This window comes from Sinocyclocheilus anshuiensis, unplaced genomic scaffold (genome assembly GCF_001515605.1).
Source record: "Sinocyclocheilus anshuiensis isolate Anshui unplaced genomic scaffold, SAMN03320099.WGS_v1.1 scaffold694, whole genome shotgun sequence".
Lineage (NCBI taxonomy): Eukaryota > Metazoa > Chordata > Actinopteri > Cypriniformes > Cyprinidae > Sinocyclocheilus > Sinocyclocheilus anshuiensis.
In genome coordinates this window covers 708,557-731,935 of record NW_015542477.1, presented here as the reverse complement: position 1 = coordinate 731,935, position 23,379 = coordinate 708,557, and the positions used below count along the sequence as shown (strand labels likewise).

At 37.2% G+C, this 23,379-nt stretch overlaps 2 protein-coding genes across 5 annotated transcripts in view; both read left to right on the top strand.

Moving 5' to 3' along the window:
• Positions 1–11,250, top strand: part of LOC107693925 (arfaptin-2-like) — a 12,368-nt gene extending 1,118 nt beyond the window's left edge. The window contains exons 2-10 of one of the 4 annotated variants that reach the window (XM_016493472.1): positions 2,873–2,983; positions 4,919–4,951; positions 6,122–6,230; positions 6,891–6,953; positions 8,168–8,283; positions 8,882–9,103; positions 9,709–9,866; positions 10,414–10,588; positions 10,685–11,250. In XM_016493472.1, the coding sequence (XP_016348958.1) occupies positions 2,885–2,983; positions 4,919–4,951; positions 6,122–6,230; positions 6,891–6,953; positions 8,168–8,283; positions 8,882–9,103; positions 9,709–9,866; positions 10,414–10,588; positions 10,685–10,840 (1,131 nt within the window). In that variant the 5' untranslated portion in view covers positions 2,873–2,884 and the 3' untranslated portion in view covers positions 10,841–11,250. Of the gene's footprint in view, positions 1–2,872; positions 2,984–4,229; positions 4,263–4,918; positions 4,952–6,121; positions 6,231–6,890; positions 6,954–8,167; positions 8,284–8,881; positions 9,104–9,708; positions 9,867–10,413; positions 10,589–10,684 lie in introns of all 4 variants that reach the window. The other 3 variants (XM_016493471.1, XM_016493473.1, XM_016493474.1) reach the window with 3 other exon arrangements.
• A 3,193-nt stretch (positions 11,251–14,443) lies between these two features.
• On the top strand, positions 14,444–22,725 carry LOC107693924 (FH2 domain-containing protein 1-like). Its single transcript, XM_016493470.1, has 12 exons — positions 14,444–14,559; positions 15,445–15,915; positions 16,832–16,893; positions 17,226–17,325; positions 17,473–17,558; positions 17,727–17,827; positions 18,659–18,729; positions 19,144–19,251; positions 19,356–19,426; positions 19,503–19,614; positions 19,749–19,913; positions 21,306–22,725. Exons 2-12 carry the CDS (start codon positions 15,478–15,480, stop codon positions 22,470–22,472), a joined length of 2,481 nt encoding a protein of 826 aa, XP_016348956.1. The 5' UTR covers positions 14,444–14,559; positions 15,445–15,477; the 3' UTR covers positions 22,473–22,725.
• The last annotated feature ends 654 nt before the right edge of the window (positions 22,726–23,379 follow it).

Genomic DNA, 23,379 nt, shown 5'->3' with positions numbered 1-23,379 from the left:
CAGCCACAACAGCACTTATGTTTTATTTATATTTTCCTTTTTATTCGAAACATCCCCAAACGCATTAACTAGGCTATATCATGAAATATCTTGATTCTCACCTTTATAGATTATGTTGATCTATGCATGATGGTCAAAGTAACCTAATAATGTAATCTATTCATATGCATAAAAACCTGTCTGTTTACTTAATTAACAGATATGGGTGTCATGCCATAACATATTTTAATATGACTGAGTTTATATTTAATGTGAATTTAAACATTGCAAGTTAGGCTACTAATCATAACACTTTAATTGTACAGAAAGAGAGCAAAGAACATTTACATTATCAAAGAACATTTTCACTGACAGTCTAGTTCAAGCACTCTCAAAAACTCGCATTAAAATCACTGAAGTTAATATTACACTATGAAATTAATATCTTACAGATTCGTTCACACATTTGCACTTTGTTGTTTCTGACAAGAGAATTGCCAGCCAGCCAACACAGATTTGAATTTAACAGCTGATGATATGACGCACTGAACGTTCTAATCACGCCGGTGTGATTGTATTAAATATAGAAAATATTAATCGGCTATTTTATTTTGGAAGCTGCATTCAAAATCCACTTGGCTCAGAAATCTGAGGGGGCACGTGCCCCTCACTTTGAATGGGCATGACGCCTCTGGTGATAAAAGTCATTGCCAACAGTTGACTAAATAGAAATACAATTGTTTCGTTGTTTGTGAGGAAAATGTATATTGTATGTAAAATGTACAAGCCTTTAGGGCTGTTGCGTTTCGTCGATTTTATTCGACTATTCGATTTGTACAAATCCTCGACTTAATTTTGCTCGCGTCGACTAACCGGCAAAATACCGGAAGTGGCGCATGTCATGGACGAGAATCCATAAAACACATGATTAGACTGTTTCCCAAGGCTGCATGATATATTAAACCCATTTAAAAATCATAATTAAGCATAATTGTGAATTCACAAACGCTACGATTTAATTAATTATATGCAATGCCGTTCTAATACAGTATATGCGCTTTAATTATTTACATACGTGTAGGTTAAGTACGTGCGTCACACAGCGGCTCCGTTCACAGTAGTTCCACAGGAATCATACATTCATTTACATTTTTGGTAAATACTCCTTTAAAAAGTGTTTTTTTATTATAATTTTATTATTAGTAGACTATAACACATGGATATGTTGTCATTCTTACACTATAATACTGAACTTTGATTTCAGTGATTTGGACTATGAGATGGACACTTGCTTCTTGCACTCTGTTGCACTTTACTTTTGCTTTAAAAAAAGGATTTCTTAGAAATTTGGATTTCATTTGGTTTAATAAAATATTCTTAAGTAAAATTGTTGATTTTTTTGGTGGGAAATTAATCGTTTAGATTAATCGACAAATTAGTCGATAGATTAATCGAAATAAAAATTATCGTCAGTGGCAGCCCTAAGAGCAACATAATTACACTTTAGTTGGAAATAAAATCTGTCCAGCCACCCGTGCATGTTTCCAGATGAGCTATTCTGGAGGGTTTGCATACTGTATATGACAACAGGTTGCTAAAATGTCATCTAAATTGATGCCAGATGTCCTTCCTTCTGAACAATAGCATTTCTACAGTGGATTGTGAGTGTCATCCTCACAGCATCTTTCTGTAGGTGATGATAGTTCGAAGTATTCATAAGTAAAAAAAGAATGTCATTCACATCGACAGGTAGCTGGTAAATCAAAGGTGATACTGCAAGCCACAAATTGAAACATTGCTTTCTGGCATAAGGACTTTGCCACAGTTTCGTTACGCTAAGTAAATGGTGCTTATTTTAATGCCTTCAATAAGGTCACATCAGCCCACATCCCATGACCATGGTCCTATCCCCTGCATTCCATCATTATTGTAAAGGAGCACTTGCACTGGCTCACCGCCATCACCACTGCTGCTCACTGAGTGCAAATTTATTAATGCCAGTTTTCCATTCCTGTGGTTTACAGATAAGACCTGAACCATTAGCTTTTATCCTGCCTAAATTGCATGCTCTAGCACTCAGGAGAATTAAATGGCTCTTCTGTGAAGGCAGACTATGATGCCTCCGCTCAGATCGGCCCTTTGAGCACCGAGCCTCCCTCTCTGAGCGCTTGTCTAAAGCTTAAGCTTAGACGAACTTGCATGAGTCACATGATTGTTACATAGCTCCCAGCATTCCTATAGTTTCCTCTGCCCACTGAGGAGGCTGAGCCTGAGAGCTTTATGAGAGCTAACAATGAAAGCCTGCTTGAGAAGTTGCTCACTCATTGCTGTGAAGCCCCTCCCGCAGGTGTGGGAATGGACTCTGAAGGAGTAACCAAAGCAAGTATCGATGGAAATACCTTGAAACTTGAAGGGGTTTTTAACCGAGTTAATTAGTTGGAAGTGAATGATCTAGTCCTTGAACTCCATGGCAGTTCCTTTCGTGGTAATGACTGGGTTGGGCTCTGTCAGATCTGATAAGTACGTTTCAGCAGTACATTCCTGAGTAAACTCTTTTCCATCTACAGCTTCCGGCAAACGTATGTGGAATATAGAAGGCCTTATAGATTTTACAATTAAAAGGATATTTTCCCCCAAAATACAATGTGTTTTCGCAAAATGATATGTTAAGTAGAATGACAGCAGGCCTTGTTTATCATTCACTTCGACCTTGTGAGCCTGTTATAATCTAGCATTTGTTGTCTGAAGTGAGGTCTGGTGGTCTGCATTGTTAATTATCAGCTGTGAATTTATGAATATATTATTCCGAAATGTCACAAACAACCTTTTGTAATATATTGAAGAGCTCTGTTTTATTTTCTCATCTTTTTCCTTATCTCACTCTCTCTTTCAGTAACACTCCAGTATGGCGGACAGTTTGATGAGTAAAGCAGCCACTATGGAGATTCCTATTAACAGTAATGGGGACTCTAGGAATCTGGCAGAAGATGACAGCCTGGAGCAGGTGAGCGATACATGGTGATTCAGGTAAATTCAGATGCAGTTTACCTGAACTCACCCTATTGGTTGAGGCCGTTGAAGTCGTATCAAATCAACAAAGTTTCAAAGTGTCAAAATGTGCATGGTTGAGGTGTGGTTTTCATAGCTAGAGTTAGGTTTTCATAGTCTAAAATATAGCTGTCTGCCCAGTTGGTTTAGTTTTGTTGCAGGTTTCACAATATCAGCCATGAGAAAAGATCTTAAGGTAGCAGGTGGTGCAAACATTGCAGTTTATGATTGTCCAGCTTTTTTTTGAAGACTTTAAATCCGTTAAAAATAAGGTTGTCAGGCACTTTATAAGTAATCATTCATTTCATAAACATGGCTTGTGGCGATACTTCAGTGTAAATCTAATGTGTCTTACTTGTCTTAGGCTTTTAAGAAGTAGAAAGCTAATTCAGCCAAGCACAAAGTGTTCAAATCTCTGTATTGTTGAAACCATTGTAAAGAAAAGGTCAAGTGGTAATGTTGTCACAAGACACACCTCTGTGAGACAACTAAACCGAGGCCACTGGATCCGGGAGAAGACATGTTAGGCAAACAGACAAGTAGTAATATTTGCTAGGACGTTGAATCGTTCTTATAAGGAAGTTAAGGTTCTTTGTTTTAGTTTGTTTTTAATTTTTTCCCCCTAACATTTTCATGTTATGTCCATTTTTAAAAGCTCATTCTAGGATGACTGTGGCTGATCATGTTCACAGTTGCAATAATGGCTCAGCTGAAGGCAGATGGTACTTTGGCGTTACACTGTGTCTTTAAATAGATCAGGAGCATTGAGCCAGAATGTGACAACAGACTTTCTAAATGTTCTTGTCTTTCTTTCCCCAGAGAGAGAAAGAGTGGCATCAGTGTTTTCTTTTTTTAATCATACCTTTGTTCACTGATGTTTGGATTGACGGGGATCTGATAGCAACCCAATTTATGACTCATGATTAATAAAGAGGGCTTATTCATTACTTAATTAGGGCTGAAATTATACAGAATAGTGTAACTCCATGCATTTTTTATTTTATTGTCAAGCCTGGAAACCTGTCTTTATTGTATTAACAGGTGCTAATTGGCCGCAAAATATGGATTCCATTGTGTTTGATGGTTTACTTCATCATCGCTGTTTTCAAGTCTGATTTTGTTTTACATTGTGCTTCATTTTTGGTTTGTTTATCATTCTTTTTGTCTTTTTGTTGTCATGTTCTTCCCCGATGTCTGTGCAGGCTGCAAAGATTCAGTGGAGCTTAAGAGAGAAGGTAGGGAGTCCCACAGGCCTCAGGGTGAGAAGGAACACTGGGAAGGGTGGCAGAGTGTGTGTGTGTGTGTGCGCGTATGTCTGCACGTATATGTCTTTCCAGCATATAACAATTGTAGTTCTCCCCATAACCTGGTCACAATGGATGGGATGTTTTTCAAATCACATGCATTATTTTTTGTCCTGTATCACTCCCTGTTATTCAGTGTTTGAGGTCAGATACAAATCCAAATGATACATATTTTATTTGTTTGTTTTGAAAAACATCCTGTTTTGTCTCTCTGTGGTATTAACCCATGGGTAGCTACCTTTTAGTAATTATTAACTCTGTATGTTCAACGAAATTTTTATAAACCTTTACAATTAATTTTGTTTTGTTATAAAGGGGGTATTGCATACAGTCCAATGACGGGCTGAAATTATACAGAATAGTGTAACTCCATGCATTTTTTATTTTATTGTCAAGCCTGGAAACCTGTCTTTATTGTATTAACAGGTGCTAATTGGCCGCAAAATATGGATTCCATTGTGTTTGATGGTTTACTTCATCATCGCTGTTTTCAAGTCTGATTTTGTTTTACATTGTGCTTCATTTTTGGTTTGTTTATCATTCTTTTTGTCTTTTTGTTGTCATGTTCTTCCCCGATGTCTGTGCAGGCTGCAAAGATTCAGTGGAGCTTAAGAGAGAAGGTAGGGAGTCCCACAGGCCTCAGGGTGAGAAGGAACACTGGGAAGGGTGGCAGAGTGTGTGTGTGTGTGTGCGCGTATGTCTGCACGTATATGTCTTTCCAGCATATAACAATTGTAGTTCTCCCCATAACCTGGTCACAATGGATGGGATGTTTTTCAAATCACATGCATTATTTTTTGGCCTGTATCACTCCCTGTTATTCAGTGTTTGAGGTCAGATACAAATCCAAATGATACATATTTTATTTGTTTGTTTTGAAAAACATCCTGTTTTGTCTCTCTGTGGTATTAACCCATGGGTAGCTACCTTTTAGTAATTATTAACTCTGTATGTTCAACGAAATTTTTATAAACCTTTACAATTAATTTTGTTTTGTTATAAAGGGGGTATTGCATACAGTACAATGACTGAATCTTTTTTTTTTTTTTTTTTTACATCAAGGGTCTCAGTCTTTTCAGGTCATGGTTTATGAAGCTTGCATTGGAAATCCATTTAAATAATCGTTATTGATAGACATAGTCATATACTTGTACATTACATTCTAATTTGACTTTTTTTTCTGCCATATTTAAATGTATAATGATATGTTTAACGAAACGTTGTTATTTAACTTTAGTCAGAGTTGAATTAATTATATATTTAACACATTAAAAAACAGCTGATCAAACCATTGCGGATTTGCAGAACTCCCATTAAAGACCCCTGTTTTATCAGCAATAATGTTTACAGATGTTGTTGTTTATTGTGAGAGCTTTTTCTTAGTTTATCGTCTCAGATAACATGTAACACACTGGTGTGGGTTGTTGAGAGTTTTTATAGTCACTAATGTGACTTGTTTCAGATAACAGACTGTTTCTTTGTGCTGCAAATGCCTTGTAAGCTTTTACTACATCAAGGAAACACATGGATTTTTCAGAGGGTTTGTTTTCACAGGAAATTAAATGACATTTTTTATGTGATTCACAGGCACATGATTCTTAATAATTCTGGGTCTAGTGTGATTCTAACCCTAAAATGTTCTTTCTAAAATTTTACAACTTATGCCAATGTTTGTGTTTGTAGAAGTTACAGGATTGGCTCATTTCATGAAAAAGAATGCCTAGGTTATAATATTACGGTCTTAAGATCTCTTCCTCTTCGTTTTTTTTTTTTTTTTTACATTTCTGTAGGACTTACAGCAGGTCATGGTGTCTGGGCCCAACCTAAATGAGACCAGCATTGTATCAGGTGGTTATGGAGGTACAAAAGAAGGCATCATTCCGACCAGTTCCATCAAAGGTAAAATTATGTTCTTCTAAAACCCAGTTGCTACTGCAACTGATAATGGACTGGGCAAAGAAATCTGTGTATAATTAGGCTAGTTTTAGATTCACTTGACCCCAATCAAAATTGGAGTTTTGTTATTAGTGATATTTACCATGTTTGGAATGACTTTGATGACATTTGTCTTTCTAAAGCAAATACATACATTAATTTTTTCTAGATACACTTGGAATTGTACAATATGGTTTGCATAATTTCCACCATGGGTTTTCCACTCCTTTCTTTCCTATGGTGCAATCCAGAAGAGACCCCAGGGCCTCCAGAGGCATTGGTCATTATGTGTATAGGTATTCATTGAGTCATGCTTAATGGCTTTAAAGTTTGACATTAACCAGAGTGAAAAAGGCCACAGATCTGAAGAGACAAGTGAGCTTCAGCTTTTTGTTTTTTTGTTTTAAATAAATTTCCTCTGCAATGGAAAATGAGGCTAACTTCTGCAAAGTAACCCAGCCAAAACTGACTGCTTTTGATTTTATTTTAATTTAGTTATATGTGGCTAACAAAACCACTTCTGTTCTGGACAGGATTTGTGATTGTAAGGTGACCATCCTTGCCCCTTTAATTTATTCACTTCTGATTCAGTGAGGACCTTCTGTCTCTTTTACCCTTTCTCAGGCCCTGCGGTCCGTCTTAACACTGACTTTTTGGGCAACAGACGCATTCCAAATGAAGGGCAAGGTCATTCATTCGTAACGCATCTCTCTTCTTTCTTGTTTTCCACCTTCCCATGGTGCCTTGAATTATAGTCCTTTTCAAAACTGTTTTTGTCTTTCCCAGACAGAGTATGGGATGCTGTACTACAGGAATAAATGTAATCGCCTGGCTTTTCTTTTCTCTCTTAGCAGTTTGGACTGGGCTACATTTTCTCTTTCTCTTCTTTCTGCCAGGGTTAAGGTTGCTTTTTTCACTTGCAGGAATTTTGTAATGAGGATTCTTTTGTCATTTTCCTTTCAAAATCAGTTTAAACTTTAATCTGGCTTTAATCTTGCTGACTTTGCAGAGGAAATGTTTAGAAAAATCTGCTGCAAAATGGCTGTGTAAAATATGTTTGGGGTAAATCCTTTTATTTTTTCAGACAATACTTCTGAGACACATACTACACAAACTGAGACAATGCTTTTTCTGATACTTCTAGTCACACTTTCTTTCTGTGTAAATGAATACTTGTAGTTAAAAATAAATTACCAGACATATTGGGGTTTAAAATAAGTCATGTGATGTTAAGTGAACTGTACATTGTCTCACTCTGTTTGTCATAAGGCGGCCGATTTAACAAATGTTGTATGCTTTCCTGTTTTCATTTCATCTCATTACATTATCACCTTCTCTCTCTCCCTTTTTCCCTTTCCCCTCCCTCCATCCTCCTGCTCTTCCTTCACATTCGCACACACATACATGCTGACATTACACACTTCACTCATATGGTACAACCCATTCCATTGTAACAATCATTTTCCCAATTGCCTAAATAATTGTAAAACTTCTTGCATATCTACCACCTACTCCCTGTTCCCCATCATACTGTATACCCCCAACATCGCCTGCAATCCCTGGCGAATGAAGTCTAGGGGTGTTAGCATTGCCCCAAGCCAGATTGCTGCCTGCCGAATAGCCCACCAATCAGAAGACATCCCCTGTATCCCAGGTATTCCAAAGAGCGCTGGATCATTTAAGCGCTCTTTGGCAACACATTCCCCCTACTCAGTAAAACACTTTAATTTATTTACTCTCATCTCATCTGTTTCACATATAGCTGATGCACTTTCAGAGCTGTCTCTGATGCAGTTATACCAACAATATCTGCAAATGATGTGTAAATAATGTGGAAGTATAGACAGTTGTACAGTGTATATGTAATTTGAAACTTACTGTAAGTATGTTCTGTGTATCAGGGTCCAACATGCATCACGGCAGTAGCAATTCCTCCATGACAGCAGAAGAGGCCACAAGAGGTGTTGCTGTGGAGAAATTTGACATCGTGAAGAAATGGGGCCTGAACACATACAAGGTTTGTCAATTAACTGTTTGTCTTTTGTGATTAGTTGTCATGTGCTGTTAACCACTCCTATTCTAAAGCCATTTCAATCATAACAACTCTCTGAACATTTTAGCATGGTGATGGATATGACAATGTTAATATATTTGGTCTTGGCGGAACAGATCTGCTACGCTGCTGCTGAATTGCTGCTGCTGTTGGTTATTGCTGTAGTTGTAGATTATTGCTGCTGCTGCAAGCAAGTACAGGAACTTGCTACTGCCAATGCATATGGTGATACGGTGCCATGAGTATTTAAGACATACTGCTGCTGCACAAATAGCATATAAAATAACCCCGTAGCAGATCTATACAGGTGGAGCTGGGGAAGGTGGAGGGTTTCAGAGAACTCTAAAAGCGCGCTGCAGGAATCTCAAGTGAATGCCAGCCAGCCATATAAATGCAAGGCAGTAAGCTCATTTGCTGCATACGGAGCATGAACCAATCAGCTTGTGCCAAGTCGTTTAACTCTCTGAATATCATCAGTTACGTTAACACCCCATCAGAATGTGTCATCTAGAGTTTCATGACTGAACTATATATTTGTATTTGTTATCCGTCTCTCTTTTAGTGCACCAAACAGATGATCTCTGAGAGGTTTGGCCGTGGCACACGTACTGTGGATTTGGAACTGGAGGCTCAGATCGAGGTTCTGCGGGAAACCAAACGGAAGTATGAGAACATGCTGCATTTGGCTCGAGCGCTAACCAACCACTTTTACAGCATGGTGCAGACGCAGCACGCCCTCGGAGACACTTTTGCCGACCTCAGTCAGAAGTCTCCAGAACTTCGGGTGAGGCAGCGTGGCCCACTTAAGATTTATGACATTTGTTGTGATTGCCATGCATAATTATGGGACTGCTGTAAACATACTCATGTATTTCATGCTGTTGCGGAATGTATAATTCAAACTGTCAGTGTTAAAAATAACTAATGCTTACAGACGGGGAAGACTATGTCACCAAGCGCTAAAAGGCCACAATTGTTTTTGGGTTTACTTTAGCATTTGTGTTTTGTTATTTATACACAACATCAGTAAAGAATGTCTCTAACATTGCTGGATGGATTGTCTAAAACTACTTAAACATGAAAGCTGATTGTTATCATGTACAGCTGAGTGTTATTTTAGTATTATTTATATACTATTATAGCATTTATTTAGTAATATTTTGAATGGGCTTTTATTTTAATATTTTCAGTTTTCCTTTTAATTTTTATTTTTCTGTCTAAATTTATTTTAGTTTTAGTTTTAATCATTTTAGTACTTCAAATAATTTTATTCCATTTAGCTGCCAAGGCAATATTTCTAATTTTCATTTTTTCATCTAATATTTATATTTTGATTTCAGCTTTATATTTAAATTCAAAGTTTAGTTTTGTGGTATTATTCATGCACAGGATGAGTTCGGATATAATGCAGAAACACAGAAGTTGTTGTGCAAGAATGGAGAGACTCTGCTCGGTGCCATCAACTTCTTTGTGTCCAGCATCAACACACTGGTGAACAAAACAATGGAAGACACATTGATGACTATCAAGATGTATGAGAATGCCAGGTAAAAGCTACTCCAGCTCTGTAGCCTTTAGTATAGTGGCCTTCATTAGTTTTACAAATTAGTTTTTAGTTTTTTTTTTTACAAGGTGCTTGAAGTGTTCCACTTGTCTGCAATATGAAGAGGCACTGGGCCCTACTTTCTGTCAGGGCTGGAAATTCAAGCACTTGAATTGTGTTTTAGGTTAATTAGCCTGTGATGCTACTGGACGTTTGAGAGGGTCATTATACGTTACAGTTGTCTGGTTTAGTATCGGATATAGCAGACAAGATGGTATTGAATGAACTCGGTGTGAGGCATTGACAATGACTGGTCCTCTTACTCAGTCTTTAGACTGAAAAGAGAAAAATGAGTAGCATATCCTCTTATCACAGTTATTTATTTTGTGTGGTACATGTTAAGATCTTTGAGAAACCTTTGATGCTTTGTGCTTTTATCTGATGCAGTACTAGCTACCTTTAATGTCAGATTTCATCATAAATAACTTTCAACTTTGGGCATCACATTGTATAAAAAATAATTTTATGTGGTGTTTTCTGATCTCCTATAGGCTCGAGTTTGATGCATACAGGGCAGATCTGGAAGAGTTGAACACGGGCCCACGGGACGCTGTTACTATGGCTCGTATCGAGGATGCTCAGCAGCTGTACCAGATCCACAAGGACAAATATGAACGTCTCCGCAGTGATGTCAGCATCAAGATCAAGTTCCTGGAAGAAAACAAGGTGCCCGACCACCCGCATAACTTCCTCTTGAAATCACTCAAGTAGCCTGTAATCTATTTATTGTCTCTTGACATGATTTGTGTATCTCTCTCACAGGTCAAAGTGATGCACAAGCAACTTCTGCTGTTCCATAATGCCATCTCTGCCTACTTTGCTGGAAACCAGCAACAGCTGGAACAGACCCTCAAGCAGTTCAACATTAAACTCAAACCACCAGGGGCTGACAAACCTTCTTGGCTGGAGGAACAGTGAAATGCCCGTTTACCCCTGGCTTCCTGTTACATGTCTTTAGCCACACAGAGCAACACCGTAGGACCACAAGAGACCAGCATTCTGAGATGCTAGTAGAGACAGGGGCTCCAACAAAGCCTCCTTCACACTAGCTCTCTCTATACTTCTCTTCCTTGATTCTTCTCCTCCTCCTCCTCAACCGGTTCTTGCTCTGAGACTCTTTTCAAGTGTCTGAATAGTTACCTCTAGTATGTAACCGGTCCTTAAGGCTCCAATCAAATGTCAAAGGCATCCGTTTCGGCTTCATCCCTGTAAATATCATTAAACCAACTGAAACAATCTTTCTGATATATCAGTCAGAACAGCTTTTTTTCCAGATTTTTTTTTCTCTCTCTCTCTGTCTCTGTCTCTCTCTCTCTCTCTCTCTCAGTGACCACATTTTTAGGAACTTTTTCCTTTTGTTTTTCTGTGAAAAGCGTTTTATTTTGCTACTACTGTCTTTTTTCTGTATTGTAGATTTGGTTTTGTAGCTAATGGGGGATACAAATTATTCCTATCACAGAGCTTTCATTGTTCAGTGTCGGTGGTTCTAACAAAAAGAAATATTATTTTGATAAAATTCAGATATAGTTTTATCTGATATTGGTATTGCATCCTTGTACGTTTGTATGTTTACTAGACCATAAGAGTACTGAGTCAATCCTTGTCCAGTCTATTATTTTATTAAAGTATTCTTTAAAATACTTTAAATACATGAAATACTACATTTAATATCTTAAAATGAGTTACTCATTTGAAGTTATTTAACCCTAAATTAATAATACTGAAAAATGTTATGGACTGAATTTCATCAGATGTGGGTACAGTTTCCTGCATGTTTTAACAAAGTTCCGGAACATGAATCTAAAATCACTGTCGTTACTCAATATTGTTAATTTACAGCTTTGAATTTATGAAGCATGATTGTTTTCTCTAAGGGAGAGGAATGTTTTTTTTGTTTGTTTTTTTGCAGTTTGTTTTATTTTGACAATTATAGCTTATTGTCATATTATGTACCAATGCATGATGCCGTAGAATGTTTGTGGGTTTATTATGTTCATTTTTAAGTTAATAATCATAAGTTAATCAAGGAAGTGTATGATGTATGAGTTGTATTTGATTGTTTTAACATGGGTCAGTTTTTGAGGCCCAACGTTATATGCCTCTTTATCCACCAAAATGTGCACTAGAGTTTATGTATTGACCTGTGTTCTGTTAACATAAGCAAAGCCCTAATATTGTGCTTTCAAATTGCAATTGGTTCTGATGCACCCTATGTTAAATGCCTTTATCTGCCTTGGTTAATAAAAAGGCAATTTTCCCCAATGAAATATTTATATACCCATTAATATCACAGTCAAAAAAAAATCTGTCATATTAGTGCTAATGTATTATTCCATTAACCCTCACAAGTTTCACAAAAATATAGTACAAAATCAAACTGATTTTGTAATAATTTAACAATATAAACATTTCAGAATATATATTTTTTGTATGCATTTTTATTTGTGATCAGATGGTATAATCAGATGAGTCTTGCTGGGTTTTCATTCACTGAAAATATCTACATAATGCTCATTAATAGCCTTTTTTTTTATAAATTAGATTATTTTTTTTTTTTTCAAAATACACTTGGAAATGTTTTTGCTTAAAACAGACTTGATGCAGTGATGATGGGGTTAAAGTGCAGACTGTCAGTTTGTCCAACCTATTTTTATTTTTTATTTCATTACGCAAGACTGAAATAACGACTATGATCTAATGTTCAGTACTTTTGAACATTGCACTAAATCTTTCTAAGCTTGAGATGAAGCAATACTGAAGATGTTTTTAGAAATTGTATTTTCATGTATGCCTATATTGGCTGTCCCTTGTGTGTTTCTGCATGGCAGGTCTGATGAAATTAGTTGTACATTTCCATGCATTGTGATTCAATCCTGTGCAATGTATCAGTAAAACACTACATGGGTAGTAGTGCAGCAAAATGTTTTTAGGAAAAACAAAACAAAACAAAGGTTTCTTGTGAATGTTACAGAATGCTTGAAATTTAGTTTGAATGCCAATTGTCAAAGATTGAAGATCGTACAATGTCTTTTTTTTTTATTGCATTTAAATTAAATTGCCTAAATTGATTTTGTTTTTAATTGATTTTGTTTTGGACCACATGGTTATCCTAGAAGAGAGACCTTTTTATACCAAGTATTTAGTTTTTTATGTCCTGGCACATTTGTCTGGCTGCAGAGATGGTAGTTTGTGTTATTTTCATCTTCAGAGCTGGAGAAAAGGGTTCCATCTTGAGCCCCAGAGACTGAACTGATTCATGAAGTGATGGACATTTGTACTAGACCAATGGGATATTAAATTTAGACCTCCTGAACACTAATTCTACATTTATATATTTTCCCAGTAGATTTCTATTTCTTTTAGATTAAATCCATCCATTAAGTCTTCTTTTTTTGTTTGTTCTGGGATTATTATTCTTGCTATTATTATTTTGATTTCTGTTAACAGAAGTGTTTGGCATTGAAATGCGTACTCCATTAGTAGTTTTAGAGCACAGCAGAATGAAAGGGTTATAAATATTAACATATTTATACAATCGATATTTTAGGCTGCTTTGTGGTATTGTAGTGTATGAGTGATTGTATATATGTAAAGATAATTGAGACAGATTTTGAAACTGGAAACCCATGGTGTTAGCCTTTGCTCCTGGCTTTGACCAAACCTTTGACCAACAAACGTACAAGAACCCACCAGATAAAATTTGAAGTTTGCAAAAATGGTCTTTGTGTCATTTGTACTTTGCTGATGTTCTGTTTGGCTGTTTGATTTACTTTGACCCTGTTTGTCTTTCAAATTTAACAATTCCAACATAGGAACTGAAGTCAGGCCATGCAAAATTAATGCTAACCACTAGAGGGAAATGTTGAATATGGAACTACAGATGTCTTTTAAGTTTTAGGGCCAGTGCTCTAGTAATCTAATTAAATCTTTACACCACTGGATAATAAATGAATGCTAATAAAACACATTGTTAACCTTCACACAATTTGTGTTGAATGTAAATGTAACAGTGACTGAATAGATAACCAACCTTTTCCCTCAAATACAAAACTATTTCTAACAAAAACATTTAAACCTGTTTCTGAGGAGAAAAAAACTTTCGACACAATAAAAAACAGAATCCCGACTGGATTCAATTAACAAATTCGTACTTTGTATATGTTACACTTGTTGAATAAAGCCGATAGAGGGCAATATAACTACATTTTTTAAAGATATATACCGTTTTATACACTGCCAAACGACATGACTTACCTTTGACAGTAATAAATATGCGACTTCTATCAGCTACGACCGTTGCAACTCAAACTGTATTTGCGCGACCTGTTTTAACCCAGCTGTAACCAGTTGTAAATAATTTAACACAATGACCCAGTGTGTGTAGCCCAGTTAGTTTATTTTTTTTTCTTTAATTATGTAGAATGTTCTTTCTGAAGTACAAGATGTATTCTAAACACAGTAAACAGCAAAGGTGAGAGTAGCGCGTGAGGGGGTGTGGCCACTCTCATCCATTAAAGTGCTCGTGCTGCTGGGAGTCGACGGCGTTTGACATGCTGAATGTCTGTTGATTTTCTCCAGCAATGGACGTCAGTTGATTAAGCGTTCATCAGCACTAACCTGATATTATTTATTTACCGGTACGTACATCCAGAAAGTTCTTAATTTTCTGTCACTTTCTGTTGCTTTTCTCATAGTTTTCCGATAATCTGTGATGTTTGACTGGCTTTTAATTATTCCCTTGTTTGAGAGTTGCACATTTCAGAGTTTGATAACTGCCTTGTACACAAAAGACAACACAAAACGACAGAGCTCGAATAATGTAGTGATGTCTATCATTATATTTGTTTGATCGGCCTCTTTTGTAAACATGTGGAATTGCTGTAAGTAAAGCAGTCGCTACTAAGTCCTTTCGTAGTCTATTTTTATGCAAAATAACGATTTCATAAAAATATTCATATATAAAAGATAGTAATTATATTAATGTTTATAAATTACATAAATATTTATACGTAAATAAACAAAATGACCCAATTTGTAGGCTATATGTAATGATAGCCAAGACAAAATCATTACTTTAAATGTTGAAATAAAATTAAGCAGCCAATAGAGTTTAAAAGTAGAGAGACCAAAGTACATGTGATATGCAAAGTTGCCTTTATGCTTGATAATCTTAATTAAATGGTTTGTTTGACTGCCTGATGAAGTTCCTGTGCAAATTGGTCTTGTAAAGTATTATCTGACTTTGTGGTTTGCTCACACAGCTTTTTTAAATAAGCAACTTGTTCTTCCAGTGTAAGTGTTATCATTGGAAATTCTTATGTTGGCTATTTATGATTCTCGACATTTGGTTGTATCCAACAGTAATCCAGTAAAATAAGTATGTTATTGATGGTAGAAATCTTGGATGCCTAAAGTTATTTTTTTAGAAGTGCGATGTTCATTTAGAATTCTGGGTCAGTATGGCACATCATTTGCCTCTCACTGTTTTGTCTTTTTATATTTTTTCCTGATATTTCTATCAGATCCCTCCAGATTTGTCCACTCCTTGTCCTCCAATGGATGGAGCTCCAGTTGTAACCATGGCACCTCTACCTCCTCTGCCTCCTGACCCCTCTAGATGCTTTCAAAATGAGACCTCACCCTGCTTAAGTATTGCACAGCCCCCTCCCATGGGCCCTCCCCCTCCTCCTCCTCCCCCTCCGCCACTGCCACTACCACCCCCACCTCCTTCACCTATGGGGGACCCCTTCACCCGGACTGTCCAGCGGCGCTCCAAAATGCGCAACTTCAACTGGGACGCCATCCCCAGGCACAGCGTGTTGGGCAAGCGCAACGTGTGGACAGCCCAACGCAACCTCGAGAACTTTGAGCTGGACACTAAGCGAATGGAGGAGCTTTTTAGCCACAACGAGCACCACGGTTTGGTCCGTAAGGGTGGGACGGTCAGAAAAAGTGTGTGGGGACTTTCGCAAATCACTACAGAATCCGAGAATGTAAGTGGCACTGCTTAAAAGTTGATTGAAGCTGAACTTTGCTGTAAAGCTGATGTGTTTGCCATGGAAAACTAGTCATGTGTACCTACAGCTGTACTTGCCAGTGAGGCCCTTTAGTTGAGACCGTAGTAGTACTGCAGGATTGAAAGGCAGCTCAGATGTCATCTCTTGTGTATCAAGATTCAAAGTGCAGGACAGGAGCAAGTGGGTGAATTAAACATGAAATCTAGTACTCTAGCGGCCTACATCAACCCAATCTATTACTCATTTGTGTCTCTCACCTTTCAAACGTTCAGGCTAATGATCTGGAGAGATGACTCCAGTATTGATGCTCTGATAAAGCTTTAGTATTGGACATACTGTCTTCTGAGACCCATCAAAGGGTTTTCTTTCTTGTTTAACCCTCTTGTCCCCAAGGCCATTGTAATAGTTAAAAAAAAACATGCTTTACATTGAAGTATGAACTGTGAAAAGTGATCAAATGTCTAGATGAAACAATTGAAATGCCCTCAATTAAGACATTTATGTTACTTGGGAAAATTGCAGGTATTAAACATGAATGAAATGAACACTCACATTTCCCCTTAAAAATTGTTTAAATATATAATGAGTGATTAATTTTCAGAATTACTGTTATTATTTTGCATGTGCAGCAATGTGTTTTTTGGGACCTCAAATATTAAAAGGAAAAACAATACATGAACTATAACTAGATGTTTTTTTTTGTTTGTTTGTTTTTTAAGTATAGATGTCTTTTTGATTCCATTTCCATCTTGTCTTATACTGTGAATGGTGCGTGTTTAACTTCATGCTTCCTAGATTTTATTTTTAGTTGCAGCCACTGAATCTTATATAATATATGCTATTTCAGTAGACTTTCCCAGCTTATCAGAACACTATATCTGTCTTTTTTTAGGTATCAATTCTCAACTCTAAGAAAAGTATGAATATTGGGATTTTGCTAAAACAATTTAAAAGGTAAGGTACCGTATAAAATTGACAGTTTTCCTCAGTCTGCACTTTCATATACAAATCTGTATATATATTAAGCCATGATCACGTGTTTTGTACTTTAAGTATTTTTTTACCTTATTGCTTGAGGTTGTAAGTTTCTGTAAATGTTGGTAATGACATGAAAACATGTAGATAAAAATCTCAATCGGAATTGTTTTGAGCATCTCGAAGAACATTACACTGAATTATATCCATTATAAGTAATATGTGTAACAAGCTGCTAAGAGTACACAAAGTAACTCAAGTAGACCATTTAAAAACATCTCTCTCCCATCTGTTTTCGATGCACTTTGCAGGCCACCGAAGGACATTGTGGAGGCCGTCAGGAACGGTAACCTGTGCTTTGCTTTTGGGAAACTAAGGGAGCTTGGCAAGCTGTTGCCTGATGACATGGAGGTAAACCAGTTTTTTTCTATATGACCTCAGTGTGCTGTGCTATGACATGGAGGTAAACCAGTTTTTTCTATATGACCTCAGTGTGCTGTGCTATTGCTCAGCGATGCGATCAGTTTTTAATGCAGCTTTTGTATTGACATGTTCCAGACTAAGAAGCTGATGTCATTTAATGGAGATCTATCTCGGCTAAACGAGGCTGACCGTTTCATGGTGATGCTGGTTCAAGTGCCAGGGTGCGTTTTCTTGTCATGGTTCAAAGCATTTGATGGTCCAGTTTCTGTGCTGTTCTGTATAAATGTGCTCCACAGAATTTTCCCACGTTCAAATGTGTTAAACAGCTGATTGAAATGTGCTTTAGCTAAAAAGCTGCTAACAATTCTGTGACTTTTATTTGTTTCCAGGTATAAAGTGAGGATAAAGAGCTTGCTCCTCAGAGAGGAGTTTTTTCCCTTTATTGAGGAGGTCAAACACTCCATTGCTGTCATGACGGCTGCTGCTAATGGTACTTTTTCATCTTTTTGTATAGAAAGTTATACAGTACAGACTTTACTTGTGTAAAACCTGATGATCATGTTCTCTAGCATGATTTGACATTTGTTCAAAACAAGAACATCTGATGTCTGGACTAAAGGAGGTTTTACTTATTTGATTGAGTCACCTAAAAATTGTGCAAAGTCTGTAATATTTCATTTTATAACCATGTTTCTTTGTTTTAAAATATTTAAATCAAAATTAACTTACAGATTTGAAATACATTTTCTATGTGATCTCAGACTTTTAGACCTCCACTTTATTTATATATATATATATCTATCAAATGTTTAAAAATGTATACAATTTTATTAACATACACTACTGTTCAAAAGTTTTTAGTCAGTATGATTTTTTTTTGTTGTTGTTGTTTTAGAAAAAGGTCTTATGCACACCAAGGCTAGATTTATTTAATCAAAAATGTAATAAAAACAATATTGCGACATTTTATTACAATTTAAAATAACGGTTTTATATTTTAAAATATGTATTTGTAAATGTCATTTAATCCTGTGATGGCAAAGTTGAATTTTCAGCGGTCATTAGTCCAGTCTTCAGTGTCACATGATCTTTCAAAAATCATTCTAATAGGATGATTTGCTGCATTATCAGTGTTCAAGACAGTTAATCTGCAGAATATTTTTTGGGAACATTGGTACTTTTTCAGGATTATTTGTTAATGACATTTATCAATGCATTTACTGTCATTGTATTTATTACTTTCACTAAATAAAAGTGTTCATTTCTTTAAAAAAATAAAAATAAAAATCTTACGGACCACAAACTTTTCTTTGCCTTCCAGAGTTGCTGGCATGTGATGACCTACATTCAATCATCAGACTGGTGCTGAAGACTGGTAATTACATGAATGCTGTGAGTGTCACATGGTCTGTTTTGTTTGTTATTAATACACTGTGCTGCATTATCAGTGTTCAAGACAGTTAATCTGCAGAATATTTTTTGGGAACATTGGTACTTTTTCAGGATTATTTGTTAATGACATTTATCAATGCATTTACTGTCATTGTATTTATTACTTTCACTAAATAAAAGTGTTCATTTCTTTAAAAAAAAAAATAAAATCTTACGGACCACAAACTTTTCTTTGCCTTCCAGAGTTGCTGGCATGTGATGACCTACATTCAATCATCAGACTGGTGCTGAAGACTGGTAATTACATGAATGCTGTGAGTGTCACATGGTCTGTTTTGTTTGTTATTAATACACTGTTCCTCAGTGTGAACTAGATCTGGAGCAGATAAATGACTCTGGCTGTATCTTGTTCAGGGTGGCTACGCAGGTAGTGCTATGGGCTTCAGAATGACATCATTGCTCAAACTGGTGGACACTAAAGCAAATAAACCTGGCATGAACCTTATGCACTATGTGTCCATGGTAAATGAAGTGATCACTCTATTTAGGAGTTTTTATTATTAGATGTTGATTCATGAATATATCACTATACTTTTTTTGAAACTGTGACTGTATGTTTATTATAGCAAGCCCAACAAATTGATGAAGCTTTGCTGCATTTCGCTGAACAGCTTCAACACATTGGGATTGCTGCAAGGTAGATATAAGACAAGTTTCGTATTAAGTGATGCATTTAGGAGTAAAATTCTACTTCATTTATAAATTCAAAATAGGATCCAAAAGCAGGAGGTGGACTTTCAAAGGGAGTTGGAGAAAATTAGGGAAGCGAAGATGGATGCCAGTAAACAGCCTGATCTACTACATCAGATGGAAGCATTTCTTCGTGTAAGAATAATTTGGGCTTTTCATGTAACCTACATGAAAATGCATTGAAATTCCAGTGTAATGTCAGGTGGCTGGTTTTGAAATGTTTTAGATTACCAGTATTCAGGGAGTAATATATGTCTGCTCATGTACAGATGGCAGACATTCGGCTAGCGGATGTGGAGGCCTCCCTTCAGGAACTGGACAGCATCAGTACCTCTGTGGCGGAGTACTTCTGTGAAGACCCAGCCACCTTTAAACTAGAGGAGTGTTGCTCTATCTTTCATTCCTTCTGTGAGAGGTTTGAGAGAGCTACACAGGTAAAATTTCATGCCTCATAAAGGAAAATTCAGGAAACTTTAAGCTTTATAAAGAGGGCGGTGCCCCATGTGTGGTGTTACAGTTCAAATACTTGCATCAGATTTCTGTTGCTTATTACTTACAATATGTACTATGGTTTTAGATATGAAAAAATTCGATATGATTTGTTAGCCTAGGATGAAGTGAAATCAATTGCACTACACATTTAACCTGATTTTTCTAATGGTTTTATTATTTAAATGTTGTATTTCATCTCGGTCATGCTTTTCACTGACACTGTTGACTTATTGGTTAAAAACAAAAAAAAGTGTATAAACAAGCTTTTTTGAAAAAACATTACAGGACAAAAAGGTTCAGTTGTGATGGAAGTGACATCACAATTTTGTCTTTTTTTTTTGTGATCAACATCAATGTTGTTTTATGCAAAGAACATTTGCAGATGAAGCAAATGAAGAAAATAATCAATTGAAATACACGTGTAACATAATATTTGTATTAACATAAGATTCAACAACTGCGATATAAACTGAACACGTTTGACAGTGTTACAAGCCTCCCTGTTTGTCTAGGGGTAAGTGAGGCTGTAACAAATAAATAAAATAAAAAATAAAGGTCTGACGGTCACAACAATCCCCTGATCCAGAAAAGCACCAAACGCAAACTTGAACAAATAGCTTTTTTATTAATAACAAAAGAATTATAAAGGAAGCAAATCTTCAAGAGAGGGCAAGGCCAACATGACAAACAAAACTCTATCAACGAAAGCTTTAAATAACCTAAACAAATGAAAATAAATAAATGACAGAGTCTTACCTTACTCCCCGACTAACATAAACATAGGCAATGTCCCTCTCCCTAACGCTTCCAAAAAGCAAAAAAAATAAACATCAATACGAGAAATACGCCCGTAGCGTTCACACGCTCTCTCATAGTTTGCAATCGAGCAATCCATTCACAACGTTAAGAGGTAAAGACCGCACTCGGTCGCACTGAGCTGAACAAAAGAGAACATTTCTGGATCAGGGCAAAAAGTGAAGCGTGTTGCCGTCAGCGCTTCAGCTTTGTTTCTCTGCTGTCTTATACTTCTTGGGTTTCTGCGGCATTCACTCAGTACTGATGGACGATGAGCATCAGCTGGAACCCAATTAGCGGTCTGCGGCAGGGAGAGAGAAAAGAGCAAACATGCAACACGTAACATGCCCAATAGATGATATCACTCCCATGATCGCACATTTTACAAATATGTCTACAGGACGTAACCACAGACATTTGACAAACAGAAGTGGAATGGATATATATCTCCTTTGTTAAAGGACTCAATTTCTATATATGCAATAGAAAACAAAAAAAAATCATTATCTGTCACCCACACTCTCTTCTATGTCCTACAGGAAAACCGTGAGCGTGAAGCAGCTGAGACTCACAAGCGGCAGCAGAGAGAAAGAGAAAAGCTGACCAGAACGGCTAAGCGCCGATCCATCGGCACATGCTCCAATCGGGATGTGACCGATGAAGCCTCCGCTCTGGAATCTGTCCTGACCAGCTTTCTCAGCCAACGTCCTTCTCGCAGGAGGCCCGGTGGGTTCATGCCTATCACAGACAGCCCCATCAAGAACATCCGCCCTCAGGTTGAGGAGCATGAGGGCAGCGGGGATCTGGACAGCCCTGTGGAAACCAACGAGGAGAAATTTAAGATCTCAAAGGTGGAAGAACCAGATAACATCTGCCAGAAGGAGGAGGTTCCACCCTGTATTGTTAATGATGTTCAGCGGGCAAGAGCCGCTTCCAAAAGAGGCCAGTGCATTGACGATGAACCGATTCCTGAAAGCAGTGGCCTCAAAGAGGTCAACACCTGTAGCAACACCTCAGCTAAACAAGAGTTTGAAAATGGAGCAATGAATAAAGAAGTTGAGGAGATTGGAGACATGGATAAAGGAGAAGCAAGAGAGGAGGAGGACAACGAGAAAATAGAAGAAGCAGATAAAATGCCTGAGCTCTCCGGCAAGATCCTCCGCTTTCAGGATTGTGGCGTTGGCGGCCTGAACGCAACCACTACACCTGATCGTTCCCGAGGCCATGCCGTGTGCACCTCCACTCCTCGACAGAAGGATATAAAAGTGGTAGATCTGGCCTTGCAGAATGGACTGGGAGGTCTAGGCTCACCGTGGACCATCCTCAGCCCTCGTGTTTCTCCCCGTAACACGCCCCACCGCAGACACTCCTACTCCTTCTCCAGGGTGGACGTCCTTGATGATGGAGTTTGGGCATTACCTGACACTCCTGTACGTGACAAGCCCTCATTCTCCCATTATGCAGGAGTGGGGACTTCATCCTCATTACCAGACTGTCCCTCAAAGCGAACTCCAGCACAGGGGACAGTTATAAGGTCTGTATCACTTGGTGATGAAAAAGAGTCGGCACCTAACTTCAAACTGGGACAGATCTTTCAGAGACGCACTGGACAGGAGCTTCCTCCAGATAAGAGACCGGAAAGCTCAGGACTTGTATCTTTCTTTCGACGCTTCGGGGAAAGAAACAGGGCAGGAACTGTTGGTTAAGATGACATGGCTTGTCATACAAGGATTTTACTTTGCCACAAAGGATATGATGAATGTAGACAAATGGGAACTTGTCTTACAACTCTCTTGATTTCTTTTGTGTTCTTATGTAAATATTATGATGATGCTTGCTGATGCTAACGTCTTGATATTTTATTCGTTTTTAGTTCAGCATTGTTATTTATAACAAGCTGCTTTAATTGGTTCACAACACTGAATTTCAGGGACTGAAATGTTTTATTCTTTGTCTTTTAAAGTCGGTCTTATTTTTATGTAATAAAGTGTGGATCCCACCTTTAGAAGCATGTGTTACGCGTGTCTTTTTATGTATGTCTAGAAATACAATATTGGCCCCAAAAAATTAGACACTGAAGCCACATTTAAGGCATTGTTGTGTTCTAAAGACAATGAGGTGTTTTTCAACAAAGGAGTGCTTATTAAAGCAGCAGTTCTCGACGAGGGCCTCAGCCAACTTCCAAGGAATTATTTAATTATGTAAATGATGTAACATATTTAAATCGCAAATCAAAATCTAATTTGAAATCATCATTTTCCCCTCAATAACTTATTGAAGAACACACCGAATCAGTATATGAGTCTTTTGGAATTAAGCATTGTTCTTTTAATAATAATAATAAAGTTAATTGTAAACAAGCAGCATTATCAGAATTATTAGCAGAAGTGTTTTTGAATATTGTGCTGGACAATTAAGAGCCTTCAAGTCAAAAAGGCTGAGAACCCTTGTATTAAAGTACAAATGCTCTTTTCAAGCAAACAAGTGTCACAGAAAGAGGTTTGTGAGGGTTTTAAGTGCTAAAACAATAGATACAATGTTCAAAATTAAGACGAAAAGTATCTGGACTACAACTCTATTTGGTTAGTAATGAAAGAGAACGCAATAAGAAGT